Source organism: Ursus americanus, chromosome 14, assembly GCF_024610735.1.
Source record: "Ursus americanus isolate L20-20 chromosome 14, mUrsAme1.1.p, whole genome shotgun sequence".
In the NCBI taxonomy this organism is placed as follows: domain Eukaryota; kingdom Metazoa; phylum Chordata; class Mammalia; order Carnivora; family Ursidae; genus Ursus; species Ursus americanus.
Genome location: NC_142140.1, coordinates 69,758,556 through 69,772,833, shown reverse-complemented (window position 1 = coordinate 69,772,833; position 14,278 = coordinate 69,758,556). Strand labels below are relative to the sequence as shown.

Genomic DNA, 14,278 nt, shown 5'->3' with positions numbered 1-14,278 from the left:
CATCCATTTTGTTTTTTATGTTCCACATGTAAGTGAAATCATATGGTACGTGTCTTTCCCTGTTTGACTTATTTCACTTAGCGTAATACCCTCTAGGTTCTTAATGTCACAAACAGCAAGATTTCTTTCTTTGTTATGGCTGAGTAATACTCGTGTGTGTGTGTGCGCACGTGCACATGCATGCATCTATCCATCGTCTTTACCCATTCAGCTATCACTGGACACGTACGCTGCCTCCATGTCTTGGTTATTGTAAATAATGCTGCAGTGAGCATGGGAGTGCATACATATTTTCAGATTGGTGCTTTTATTTTCTTTGGGCAAATACCCAGAAGTGGAATTACTGGATCATGTGTTTCTATTCTTAATTTTTTGAGGGACCTCCCTGCTGTTTTTTACAGTGGCTGCAGCAGTGTACGCCCCCACCAACAGCGCATGAGCGTTCCCTTTCCTCCACATCCTCGCCAATGTTTATTATCTCTTGTCTCTTGGATACTAACCCTTCTGACTGGTGTGAGGTGGTATCTCATTGTGGTTTTGATATGCGTTTCCCTGATGAGTGACGTTGAGCATCTTTTCCTGTGTCTGCCATCCATTTGTATGTTTCCACGTCTTTTTAAGAAAAAATGCCTATTCATGTCCTCTGACCATTTTTAAAAAATTTTAAATTATGTATTTATTTGAGAGAGGGAGCAAGCGAGAGAGAAGGCACAAATGGGGGGGAGGGGCAGAGGGAGAGGGAAAAGCAGGCTCCCCATTGAGCAGGGAGCCTGACATGGGGCTTGATCCCAGGACCCTGGGAGCATGACCTAAGCTAAAGGCAGACGCTTCACTGACTGAGCCCCCAAGACACCCCCCTGCCCATTTTTTAATCAGATTGCTTGTTTTTGTTTTGTTTTGTTGTTATTGAGTTATATGAGTTCTTTATGTACTTTGGATGTTAACCCCTTACCATGTATATCATTTGCAAATACCTTCTCCCACTCAGCAGGGTGCCCTTTCCTTTTCTTGACGATTTCCTTCACTGTGCAAAAACTTTTTAGCTTGATGTAGTCCCAGTAGTTTATTTTTGCTTTTGTTGCCTTGCCAAAGGAGACCGATCCAAAAAAAAATATTGCCAAGACTGATGTTGAAGAATTTACTGCCTTTATGGCTTCAAGTCTTCTGTTTAGGTCTTTAATCCATTTTGAGTTTATTGTTGTGTATAGTGTAAGCAAATGGTCCAGTTTCATTCTTTTGCATGTAGCTGTCCAGTTTTCCCAGCACCATTTATTGAAGAGAATGTCTTTTCCTCATTGTATATTCTCACCTCCTTTGTTGTAAACTAATTGACCATATAAGCGTGGGTTTGTTTCTGGGCTCTTTATTCTGTTCCATTGATCTGTATGTCTGTTTTTGTGGCTGTCCCATACTGTTTTGATGACTGCAGGTCTGTAGTGTATCTTGAAACCTGGGACTGTGATGCCTCCAGCTTTGTTCCTCCTTCTCAAGATGACTTTGGCTGTTCAGGGTCTCTTGTGGTTCCGTACAAATTTTATGATTATTTATTCTAGTTCTGTGAGAAACACTGTGGGTGTTTCGACAGGGACGGCATTGAATCTGTAGGCTGTTTTGGGGAGTAGGAACATTTTAATAATATCAGTTCTTCCGTTCTGTGAGCGTGGTTTTCATTTCCGTTTATTTGTGTTCTCGTCAGTTGCTTTCATCGATGTCATAGTTTTTAGGGTGTAGGCTTTTCAGTTCCTTGGTTAAATGTATTCCTAGTTATTTTATTCTTGTCGGTGCAAGTATCAATGGGACTGTTTTCTTAATTTCTCTTTCTGCTAGTTCATTATTAGTGTATAGAAATGCAGCAGATGTCTGTATATTAATTGTGTATCCTGTGACTTTACAGAATTCATTTATCAGTTCTAATAGTTTTTTTGGTGGTGTCAGGTTTTCTGTATATGGTATCATGTCATCTGCAAACAGTGAGTTTTACTTCTTCCTTTCCAATCTGGGTGCCTTTTATTTCTTTCTCTTGTCTGATTGCTGTGGCTAGGACTTCCATTACTCTGTTGAATAAAAATGGGGAGAGGGGACATCCTTGCCCTGTTCCTGATCTTAGAGGAAAAGCTTTCAGCTTCTCACCATTTAGTATAATGTTAGCTGTGCGTCTGTCATGTACGGCCTTTGTTATGTTGAGATGCGTTCCCTCTAAGCCCACTTTGTTGAGAGTTTCTTTGTGATGAATGTTGCATTTTGTCAAATACTTTTCTGCGTTTATTGAGATGATCATCTGATTTCTTTTTTTTTTTTTTAAGATTTTATTTATTTATTTGACCGAGATAGAGACAGCCAGCGAGAGAGGGAACACAAGCAGGGGGAGTGGGAGAGGAAGAAGCAGGCTCATAGCGGAGGAGCCCAATGTGGGGCTCGATCCCATAACGCCGGGATCACGCCCTGAGCCCAAGGCAGACGCTTAACCGCTGTGCTACCCAGGCGCCCCAGGATGATCATCTGATTTCTACCCTCATTTTGTTAAGGTGGTGCATCATGTTGTTTGATTTGCAGATATTGAAACTTCTACTAATAAATCCCACTTGATTTTGGTGAATGGTCCTTTTACGGTATTGCTGAATATGGTTGAGCAATATATCTTCTTAACTTTTATTTTTGAAGTATAGTTGACATACAATTAGTTTGAGGTGTAGCACAGTGTTTCAGCAATTCCGTACCTTACGCAGTGCTCACCACAATAGGTGTCGTTCCCGTCTGTCATCACACATTATTAAAATATTATTGACTGGATTCCCTATGCTGTACTTTCTGGCACTTACTTATTTTATAATTGGAAGTTTGTACCTCCTAATTCCCTTCACCTATTTTGTCCACCCACACTCTCCCCTCTGGCAACTACTAGTTAGTTCATTCTCTGTATTTAGGAGTGTCTTCCTATTTTTTTGTTGTTTGTTTTGCTTTTTATTTTATTTTTTTAAGATTTAATTTATTTTAGAGAGAGAGAGAATAAGGGAGAGGGAGAGGGAGAGAGAGACTCTCAGTCTCCATGCTGAGTGTGGAGCCGGACACAGGGCTCGATCTCATGACCCTGAGATCACGACCTGAGCCAAAACCAAGAGTCCGATGCTTAAGCGACTCAGCCTCCCAGGCGCCCCTGTTTTGCTTTTTAGATTCCACATACATGTGAAATAATATGATATTTGTCTTTTTTCTGCATTTGCTCATATTTTGTTGAGGATTTTTACATCAGTATTTATCAGGAATATTGGCTTACAGTCTTCTTTTTTGTAGTGTCTTTGTCTGGTTTTGGTAGCATGGTTATACTGGCCTCATGCAATGAATTTGGAAGCATTCCTTCCCCTTCAGATTTTTGGAATAGTTTAGGAAGGATAGGTGTTAACTCTCACTTAAGTGTTTCGTAGAGGGGCGACTGGGTGGTGAAGTCAGGTGAGCATCCGGCTCTTGGTTTCGGCTCCAGTAGGGATCGCATGGTGCTGAGATTGAGCCCCACATCAGCTCCGTGCTCGGCATAAAGTCTGCTTGAGATTCTCTCTCTCCCTCTCCCACTGCCCCTCCCCCAATTTGTGGGCACGCGGGCTCTCTCTCTCTCAAATAAATAAATAAATCTTTAAAAATAAATTATAAAAGTAAATGTTTCATAGAACTTACCTGTGAAGCTATCCTGTCCTGGACTTCTGTTTGTTGGTAGATTTTGTTTGTTTGTTTGTTTTTACTGATTCAGTTTCATTACTCAATCAGTCTGTTCAGATTTTCTATTTCTTTCTGGCCGAGTTTTGGAAGATTGTATGTTTCTAGGAATTTATCCGTTTCTTCTGTGCTGTCCAGCTTGTTGGCATATAATTTTTCATAGTGTTTTTTTGTAATTCTTTGTATTTTTGTGTGGTCGGTTGTCATTTCTCTTTCATTTTTGATGTTATTCCTTTCTGTTTTCCTCCATGCATCCAGCTGAAGGTTTATCAGTTTTGTTTATCTTTTCAAAGAACTAGCTCTTAGTTCATTGATCTTTTCTATTTTTCTATGTCTCTATTTTATTTATTTCTTCTCTAATTTTTATTATTTCTTTCCTGCTACCAACTTTGGGCTTTGTTCTCCTTTTTCTAGTTTCTAATTCAACACAACGTTAGATTGTTCATTTAAATTTTTTTTTGGTTCTTGAAGTAGACCCGTATTGCTATAAACTTCCCTATTAGAACTGCTTTTGCCACATCCCGAAAATTTTGAACCATTTTGTTTCCATTTTCATTTGTTTCCAGGTATTTTTTTAATTTTCTCTTTGAGTTCTTCATTGAGTCTCAGTATCCTGTAGCCCTTGGGCTCTCCCAGATTTAAGTCCCACTGATTTTTAAAGCCAGACGTTATCGGGGTGCATCTTAGCAGGGCGGTGGGGGGCTGGCTACCTGATGTGGTCCTTGATCCCCTCACTCCTCGGAGAGGATCTCCATGCCTGTGCCATCCCTCCCACTTGTAGGTCACTGCACTGGGGGTTTGGTTCCCGACCATATTTCTAACCCTCCTACCCTTCTCCATGTGGCTTTTCCTTCCATCTTTAGCTGTGGAAGACCTGTTCTGTTGGTTTTCGGGTCATTTTCAGAGGGAGGTGCTCTGGGTGTCATTGCAGCCTTGGTGTGTCCCTGGAGGAGGCGCACTGAGGATTCTTCTCTTCTGCCGTCTTCCCAGACTCCCAATAGACTACACTTTCTCATCGGTCTCCTGACTTCTTCCCAGAAGCTTTGGGGTTTTTTCTTTTTAACTTTTTTTAGACTTTTGAGGTTAGTGCACACAGAGTCAACCCATTCACAGAAATCTAATGGAGGAAGCTAGAGATCCTCAGAAAGGATGAAGTGGTGGGAATGAAGTCAGACAGCTACGGAGTCCAACTGTGGCCTCCGTGGAATTGAGCACGGGACCCATTCCAGCATGCGTGCTCCACAGCTTCCCTCTCCAGCCCTCGCTGTTTTCAGCAAGCCCTGGTGTTTCCAGGCCAGAAAAGGCAAATGACATGAACCTTCTAGAAGCAAGTGCTGTAGATTGCTGGGTTTTGCTTTGCTTTTGTCCCCCTCTGTTATTGACGAGTGCCACCTCCACATTCACCCGTGTGGAACTTTGTCTACAGTCTCAGCCACTCAAGGGAATATTCTTGGAGAGTCACTGAAGTTAGTTTAGCTTCTCGTGTAAATACTTTTCAGTGTATCCACTTTTCTCAAGTGACTTTTGCTGCACCGAAGACAAAATTCTGTATCTTACAAAATTTTCTTCTGAGCGTTCGTAGAAACTTAACCAGTCTTGGAGGTGCTTGGAATGTTACCATATATATATACCGTATGATAAATGTATGAATGTATATCTGATACCATATACTATATATATATATATATATATATATACACATCTCTGAGACTTCCTTTCCAACAAGTAATTACCATTTCCCTTGGGGAAATAATCAGCAAGAAGTTTCTTTTGTTCATTGCTCTGCTTTTCCCCCCCTCAGTAAATCTTCTAGGGACATCACATCCCAAAAGTTTGCTCTCTTTTCAACAGCCACAATTCAGTCCCTTAAGACGATCGGTCCGTCTTTCTTTTCTGCCTTCCTTCTTGCCTTCCTCTCATCTTCCCTCCCTCCCTCCCTTTCTTACCGAGATAGAATAGGCAAGTAAGTGTACCGTTCCATGACATTTCACAACGCGAAGGGACGCATGCAGTTAGCATCCAGGTCTAGAAACACAGCATGGCCAGCACCCCCAAAATCCTCTGTCTGCTCCCGGCCTGTCACTAACTTCCTGTTAAGGATAACAATTACCCTAGTCAGGTTTGTTCAGGGATAAATAACAAGGAAAATAACTGACGGAATACCTTGTAGAATGCCTTGACGATCATTTTCTGTTTTTCCTCTTAGTTATTCTTTTGATGAACCCCTAAGAATTCGGCTGAACGATAACTGGGAAAAGGAAGATACTAACTAACACCCCATAGGGGTGTTCGTATTATTAGGCTCCGTTTTCGTCCTAAGTCAGAGGTTCATCCGTGAGCACTGAGGTCTATAAGCCACCAACTCAGCAAGGGTCACCTCCCCCCATCCAAGGCCCAGCCAGTCGTGATCATCCCGAACCAGAAACAAAGGTCTTCAACCTCCATTTTAGGGATGGGACCTGGAATTAGTCCTTGCCTGGTTCCCGGGGTTCCTGGGATTGGCCGGTTAGCCATGGCCAAGAAACTGTTGTCTTTCTGCCTGTTAGCCAGTGCGTTGGTCCAGCCCACATGAGTACCTTCCCGCCATGGCTACCTTGTCCGCCCTCGCTGGTGGCCGCAACAGTACGTGTCTTAGCCCGTTTCCCTGGGACCCACACACCCTGCCTCCAAGTGTGGCACCACATATCAGCTAACTCCTCGTTCACTAAGACCAATCATGCATTTCACAAAAATATACATCAGTGCGCAGTAGTGAACCACTTTGTAATAACGATGGCCCCAAGGCAACCGCTGAGATTTGCATAGTGCTTTGTCTGCATCCTCTGATGTGAGGGGTCACAAACGTATGCATGTTTTCACGTGTTCAACCAGCCGTGTTGACTCCGGAATTGTTGATACTCTTGTCATTCCAGTGCAATTAGGGTTTCAGATGACTTTCGGAGAACTGGAATTGAGCTGTTCCACTGTATCCTAAGAAGGGTTAAGTTTTGACTTGATAGCTGCATGTTCGTGGAACAAGTATAATGCTACAGATCACAGCAGGTTGTCTTCCAGCTCTTTCCAGTGTCACAACAACTCAAAGTCTTAAAACATGGCGGCCGTGGGTTACATGAAAGAGAAGCATTTCCTGTCCTGGATGCTGGATTTGAAACCTGCCTAGATTTGGAATTTCCATAATTCCATTTTTTTTTTTTTAAAGGTAGGACACTGCTCCTATTTCTTGTGCAGTGTTGGTGTGGTCTTGCTGCTAAAGTGCCAGGGTCTGCTTTACAGTTTCCGGAAAGGCCCATGAGCTGCCATCTGTCCACAAGCATCCAGGCTCTCTGAGCTGTCCTGACGTTGTGAGTCATTTAGACTGATTTTTTCCAACCCTAGCTTTAATCTCACCAGATTTTATAGTCTCAGCCTGTTGCTTATTTATACTTACAGATCAAAAACCGCTCCTGTGGGGTGCCCGGGTGGCTCAGTCGGTTAAGCATCTGCCTTCAGCTGAGGTCATGATCCCAGAGTCCTGGGATCGAGTCCTGCTTCAGGCTCTCTGCTCAGCAGGGAGTCTGCTTCTCCCTCTCCCTCTCCACCTGTGTTCTTTCACTCTCAGTCTCTCAAATAAATAAGTAAAATCTTTAAAAAAAAAAAAACCGCTCCTAAGTGACACTCAGATGAAATACTGGACACTTCCTTGGTTTTGTGAGACGGATGGCATCGTCACCCCTTTGGGTCTGCTTGGCTCCTCGAATGCTTCTGAAGATCGTGCGGATGAAGGACAATGACATTTTGCATCATAAAAAAAATGGTACAAGAGAGAAGTGTATAAAATGGTCTCACGTTTCAGGAAATGAAAGATTTATCAAATCTTAAAAGCTTTAGGTGTGAGGAGGGAGAAAGAAAAGAAAGAAAAAAGAAGGAAGGAAGGACCGCAAACTTGACATGCTTCGCTTTCCAGCAGAACTGGAATTTGCCCCTGACTCTGGCCCCGGTGATATTCCTTTCTGCTTCAGCTTCCACATCTGTGAAATGGGTGCAGCACTATTTACACTGTATTGTCGGTCTGAGAATTAAATGAGGAAATGCCCAGCACGGGGCACATTGCAGACACTCAGTGAATGTTACTGTCCTCATGTCCCCATTTTGGGGGCTTTATATGTCCTGGCACTCGTATTTCAGGGGCTTACGTCTTGATCATTGAATGTATGGCTTTCTTTTTTAAATGTGGCCTTTCTGGGGCGCCTGGGTGGCTCAGTCGTTAAGCGTCTGTCTTCGGCTCAGGGCGTGATCCTGGCGTTCCGGGATCGAGCCCCACATCAGGCTCCTCTGCTGGGAGCCTGTTTCTTCCTCTCCCACTCCCCCTGCTTGTGTTCCCTCTCTAGCTGGCTGTCTCTCTCTCTGTCAAATAAATAAATAAAATCTTTAAATAAATAAATAAATAAACTGTGGCCTTTCTGACGGAAACACCACTGCTTCCAGCCTCAGTTTCTTTGACTATGAAATGAGGTGTATGTCGACATTGCCTTTTGGAAAGAACACTACCAGGTGTGGCACGTGCTTGTCCCATTTTCACAGATGCCCTGGTGCTGAGTGTGAATGGTACCCATCAGCAAGCCGTTCCTGGGAAGAAAGTCTGGCTTTCCTTCCGCCAGGTCAGAGGTACCCTGAGAGATGGGTTTGGAGACGGGGTCTCAGATGACCTCTGTGTGCCAAAGAAAAGAAGGGGACTCCGTGTCGACAAGCAGCGGGATGCCTCGTTTTCCTAAGGCTGGCCCAGCCCCGCTCGTTACCTCTGCTTTCCTGGGGCCCGAGGAGCCGATGAGCTTCTGGTTCTAGTGCCCGAGACTTGGAATGAACCGGGCAGGGCGTGGCCCCCACCTGTGTCTTTCCTCTTCTTTTCTAACATGCAGACCTCTCGAGAAAATATAAAATTACAGTGTTTCCCATTTCTGAAGCAGCATCCAGGCCCCATCAGATCGCTCCAGAGTCTCCAAGGAGACTTTTTGAGGCCAAGAGCACAAATGATCAGCTTACCAGGAGGCCCGGCTGGTGCACATTCAGCCCGAAAACGGAGACAGGGCATTCTCAGACTTTATGTAACACGGATGCTTAGCAGCTCCTAAAATCTGGCTGTGCTTGCACCATGAAAACCAGAAGAAAGAGGCATTAGTACGTTTGTGTGTTGCTCTCAGCCAGATAGCCTTCCCCCAGGTAAACATTTTGCAAAGCAGACTGGAGAACCTGACATTCCTGAAAGGTGGCGCTTTGGGGGCGATGTTCTAGGGTCCACCTGGGTCATCCTGGACTCTGGCTAGAAGCCAGAGGAGGTTTGCTAGAGAGGGCCACAGGGTGGGGACTTGGCCTGCCAGAGTGTCCGTCTTCCAGGTAAACCGTGTGTGTGATGTGCGGACACACCCGCTCCGGCCTCCGCGTCTATAAAATGAGCCATTCGACCTACCTCATTGCTAGAGGCCAAGCTAGCTCAGACGAACACAGGGAACATGTAGATAAAATGCTCAAATGAGATTATGGGTCATTTGCTTTCAAACCCCTCAGGAAACCACGTGGGAAACTATGATACCATGTTTTAGTGCACGTTTCCGCCTCCCTATGTTCTTCAAAACTTCTCTACACACACGTTAGGAAGAATTCCGTAAGTCTCCCTCCCCCTATTCCAGCTGACCTTCATGCCACGTTCCTCTTCCCCCTCCTCCCCTACTCAAGTGCCGTTGCTTCTGGTGGAGACGTCCTAAATCCCTTCCCAGGGCAGTCAGAGTCGAGCTTCTGCCGATTGGCATTTGGTTTGGGCAGAGGGAGGGAGAAGTGGTCCGCATCCACACCTTCAGAAAGAGCCGCGTCTTCACCACCCGCTCACCTGGGCCCCCTTCGTTGTCTGCACGGGCTGCCTGCCTCTGACGATTCTGTTTTCCTCATCACGGTTTAGCAAGCATCTCTCGGAGTTCCCACCTGTTCCCGAGGAGGAGCTCCTTCTCCCTCGGGAAGCCTCACAGCCCTTGGGGCTTTGACGCGCTAGCACGGACACTGTCGAGTAGGAAGGGTTTTCTCTCCCGGAGAAGCCCTTCAAGTTGTGGGGAGAAGAGGGTATTAGCAGGAATAAGCCACAGGACCAGCCGTCTAGGTTTTGAAGCTCTTGTTTTTGTCCTAGTCTGTCTGTTGTTAATTGGGGTCATACCTCATGGTGACCCTAGTGAGGACTCCTCGTTGACCAGATAAATCTGGGAAATGCTGGGACGTAGAAAGCAAATCGAGCGGGTTGGTTGGAGAATAAGATGTCTCAGAGCTTTTGATGTACCACACAGTAGGCAGAAATTCCCCGGGGTTTGGAGCCCTGAAGGCTTTTTTCCGTGCGATTCTGTGAATGGATTTGGGCGACACTGGGCCATTGCTGGTATCAAAATTAAATGGACTCCCGGCTGTTTAGGTGGTTTCCTATCTGCCCTTCGCACAGTTTGGAGATTAATGCCGCTTTTTCCCCCCTACAGAACATCGATATCACCAATTTCAGCAGCAGCTGGAGTGATGGCTTGGCCTTCTGTGCTCTCCTTCACACCTACCTGCCTGCCCACATCCCATATCAGGAGCTGAACAGTCAGGAGAAAGTAAGTCACCTGCCCAGTTACCCCTGGTTATCCTCTAGAATTCCTAGAATACTGTACATGCTGATGGGGCGGTGTTTATAGATTCCAAGTGGAAATTAGGATACTGATACCAGGCAGACGTAACTACTGAGTGTATGATGAGGTGGTAGGATCCCACCCTCAGTAAATACTTCTCAGTTGCCCTCATGGCCTGGAAAAATGAAGTGAAGACCAGTTTACTGTGACCGTCACCCATTTTTTTGAGAGCAAGTCTTAATGAAATTTCACCTTCCTGGTTTTAAGACCTTGGCCAGCATTTTCAAAGTCTTCACCAAAGAACCAGAAGCACCACCAAAAGGATCTCACTGCTCGGATAAACTTGGGAAACTGTATATTATGTCCCATCCTTAGAGAGGACAGTGCTCATTAGCACAGTAAAAACTTCAAGAAGTCCTACAAGAAAGAAACCTGTGCGACTCTGTTTAACCCTACAGTTATCAGAGCCACAGAATTTTCTCTTTTTTTTAATAATAATTTTTTATTATGTTGTGTTAGTCACCATACAGTACTTCCTTAGTTTTTGATGTAGAATTTTCTTAATACAATTACCTAGGACAAGAATTGGCAAATTTTCCTGTTAAGGGCCAAATGGTGGACTCGGTGGGTCCACGGGTCTCTGTCACAGCTGCTCATCCGCCATGGTAGCATCCAAGTGGCCCCAGAAGAAACAAATGGGCATGCTCTGTTCCAGTAAAACTTTATTTACAAAAACAGGCTGCGGGCCAGATTTGGTCCACAGGCCAGAGTTTTCCAAACCCTGACCTAGAACATTCTACAAAACCATATTCCATAGAATGTACTTTGGAAAATGCTGTTCTGGGCCCTGCGCTCATTCTGTCCACAAGTGTTTCTCGCCGAGCATCGTGCACAGGGAATAAAGATAACAGTGAACAATGTAGACCTGTTCTCTGCCCTCTAAAGTAGAGAGACAGGTCCACAAGTGACTAAACCTGGAACAGGTAATGTTATAAATAAATTGCAGAAGCGCTACAAGAGAAACCTCGTGCTGTGGGTATGGACAGGTTTCCTAATTTAGATCAGGAAGGCTGAGAAGACCTCTCTGAGAGGCGATACTCTTCCGAACGAACCAGGAGCCAATAACACTAAGAGCTGGGGGAGCTTTCCAGAGCCAGGGAGCAGCCTGACAGTCAGCTGGGTGCAGTCAGGGACATAGAGGAAGGCCTACTGGCAAGAGGGCAGTGAGCAGGGAAGAGTGACCTGGGATGGTTCTGGGGGCCAGATGGGGCCAGACCCTGCAGGGCTTCCATGGAGGGCTCTGGGAAGAAATCTGCCTCTTGCTCTAAACTCGGTGGGAAGTCACTGAAGGATTCTCAGTGGTCGAGACACACGGTTCGTGTTTTTGAAAGATCTCTGTGGGTGTTACGTGAAAACAAGAACTGGAAAGGGAAGGCGAATGAGGGAGGTGCTATCAGATGGGAGGCCCTTGCAGTCGTCAGCGTGAGGGCTCAGCATCCCTGACTCCAGCCATTAGCTGTTGTGGCGGGGACGGTACCATCATGGATAGAAAGATGGAGAAGGATTCAGAATAGGTCTTAGGTATAGAATCCGCTGGACTTCATAACTGGTTGTGGGGGAGGGCAAGAGGAAAGAGAGACGTGTCTAGCCTGACGAGTCATTCTCCGAGATGGGGAAGGAAAAGAAATGCTAGAAAGTTCTGTTTTGATTATCCTACACCTAGATTTAAATAAAGCCCAAAGCGTGGCCATGACACTGATGGTGGTAATAACTGAACAGAGTGATTTCATTTTCTGGAGTGTTAGGGTTCTCCAGAGAAACCGAAGTAATAGGGGTGCGTGTGTGTGTGTGTTTGTACAAGAAAGTTAAATGAATGCCAGTTTGGATCTGAAGGCTGTTTGCTGGCAGAACTCCCTCTTCTTCGAGGGAGATCCGGCTTTTTCTATTAAGGCCTTCAACTGATGGGGTGAGGCCCACCCATGCTATGGTGGGTGATGTGCTTGACCCAAAGTCTTATTTACCCAAAGTATACTGATTTAAATGTTAATCTCATCTTAAAAACACCTTCACAGAAACATCTAGAATAAGGTTTGGCCAGACATCTGGTACCATGACCTAGCCACGTCAATACATAGAATTAACCATCACAGGGCATATAAAAATCTCAAGACCTAACATTTTGGGGTGGTGCTTTGTTGATAGTCCATGAAGCAGGCTGGACAGGAGTATTAAACATTGGGGGGGACGGTTCTGTTATTAATCATGTTAAGTGGGAGATGTTCCTGAAATATGCAGTTTGCGGGGTCAGACAGGCAGTAGGATAACAGGTGCAGAGCGCAGAGGGGAGATCAGAGCTGGAAGGCAGGTCCGGGAGTCATCAGGGAGTAGGAAAGTGCTGCCTAAGGGAATCGAAACGATGGGAAAGTTGTACATTTGTGCTATCCAATATGGTAGCCGCTAGTCCTATGGGCCGTTAATAAATGTGGCTTTCAGTGACTGGAAAATGGAATGATTCATCTGAATGACTTTTGATTTAAGTAGCCACGTGTCAGGTGTAGCTACTGTATCGAACAGGGCTGGGTATAGATGGCATTTAAAGCCAGGAGAGTGGACATCACTTTGGTCCTAGGTCCTAAGGGAAGCTCTAAAGAAAAACTCCTCTGTATCCACTCTGCTCCCAGCGTTTCCCTTCTGACACTTCTGGAAACAGATGGAGGGTGTTGCCCACACCAGGCAGTTCTGCAGCACCAGCTGGGAGTCCTCAAGTGTGACTCAGTTCTGACATTGTCCTCCTGGAGCGAGCATCAGGTCCTACAGGTTAAGGGCTTGGTCCCACGAGAAGACTGCACCCTCCATTTCAGACCCCGGTGACCACATCGTTGTCACCTTGCTTCTGACTGACCAACTATAAACCAGAGGTTCCTCTGACCCCTTCCTTAGGTTCAATTAATTTGTCGGAATGGCTCCCGGAACTCAGGAAAACAGTACTCACTAGGTTACCAGTTCATTACAAAGGACATTGAGGGTCACTAATGACCAGCCAGATGCGGAGACCCCTAGGGTGAGGTCCAGAAGGGTCCCGAGTGCAGGAGCTTCTGTCCCCTTGGACCTTGGGGTGCACCACCCTCCCAGCACACAGATGCATTCACCAACCCAGGTGCTTTCTGAACCCCATCTTTTTGAGCTTAATAAGGCTTCATTACACAGGCATGATTGATTAAATCATTGGCTATCAGTGATTGAGCTCAAACTCTAGTGTGTCTCCCCTCCCCGAGGTTGGGGTCAAGGGATATGGGACTGCAAGTTCCAACCCTCCAATTACAGGGCTGGTTCCCTAGCAGCCAGCCCCCATCCGTAGGTTATCTGGGTGGGTTTGAAAAATCATCTTTTTAGCATAAACTCAGGTGTGATTGAAAGAGGCTTGTTATGAATAACAGAAGGCACCTGTTTCAGCTTTGCTGCTCTGACGCCATTTCTGGAACCGAGGACAAAAACCCAAGATTAGAACAAAAGATGCCCCTATGGCTCTTATGGGAAATGATAAGAGTTTTAGGAGCTCTGTGCCAGGAACCTTGGATAAAGGCCAAATATATTCCTTGCTATAAATCACAGTATCACAGAGACAGAGAGAGAAGGCTAAGGAAGGTTGAGGACAGCAGCGCTGGTTGTCTGGTGAGAGAGTGACCCAGCAGAGGGAACCAGGGCAGAGCAGCGAGATGGCAGGAGCCAAGCTGGGGCCGTGCGGGGCGCACGCAGCCTGTGCAACGTGCCCCTCGCCGGCAGAGCCCCCTCCAGCAGTGACCTCCGTATCCATCCTCTTCGCTCTGCAGCCTCTGCCTTTTTCCTTGAGTCAAGAGTGGGCGTAAAACAATTCAGAATAATCAAAAAAACCTCACTAAAACTGTCGTAAATAGAAGTCTCAGCACTTCTGCGCCCATGATCTGAAATAG

At 45.6% G+C, this 14,278-nt stretch overlaps 1 protein-coding gene across 7 annotated transcripts in view; it reads left to right on the top strand.

Annotated features, from left to right (window-relative positions):
* The window catches only part of SPECC1 (sperm antigen with calponin homology and coiled-coil domains 1), a 257,749-nt gene that overhangs the window by 228,715 nt on the left and 14,756 nt on the right, over positions 1-14,278 (top strand). For all 7 annotated transcript variants that reach the window (XM_045778245.2, XM_045778240.2, XM_045778241.2 and 4 more), the window contains one exon: positions 10,197-10,313. In XM_045778245.2, coding sequence (XP_045634201.2) covers positions 10,197-10,313 — 117 coding nt within the window. The remainder of the gene's footprint in view (positions 1-10,196; positions 10,314-14,278) is intronic.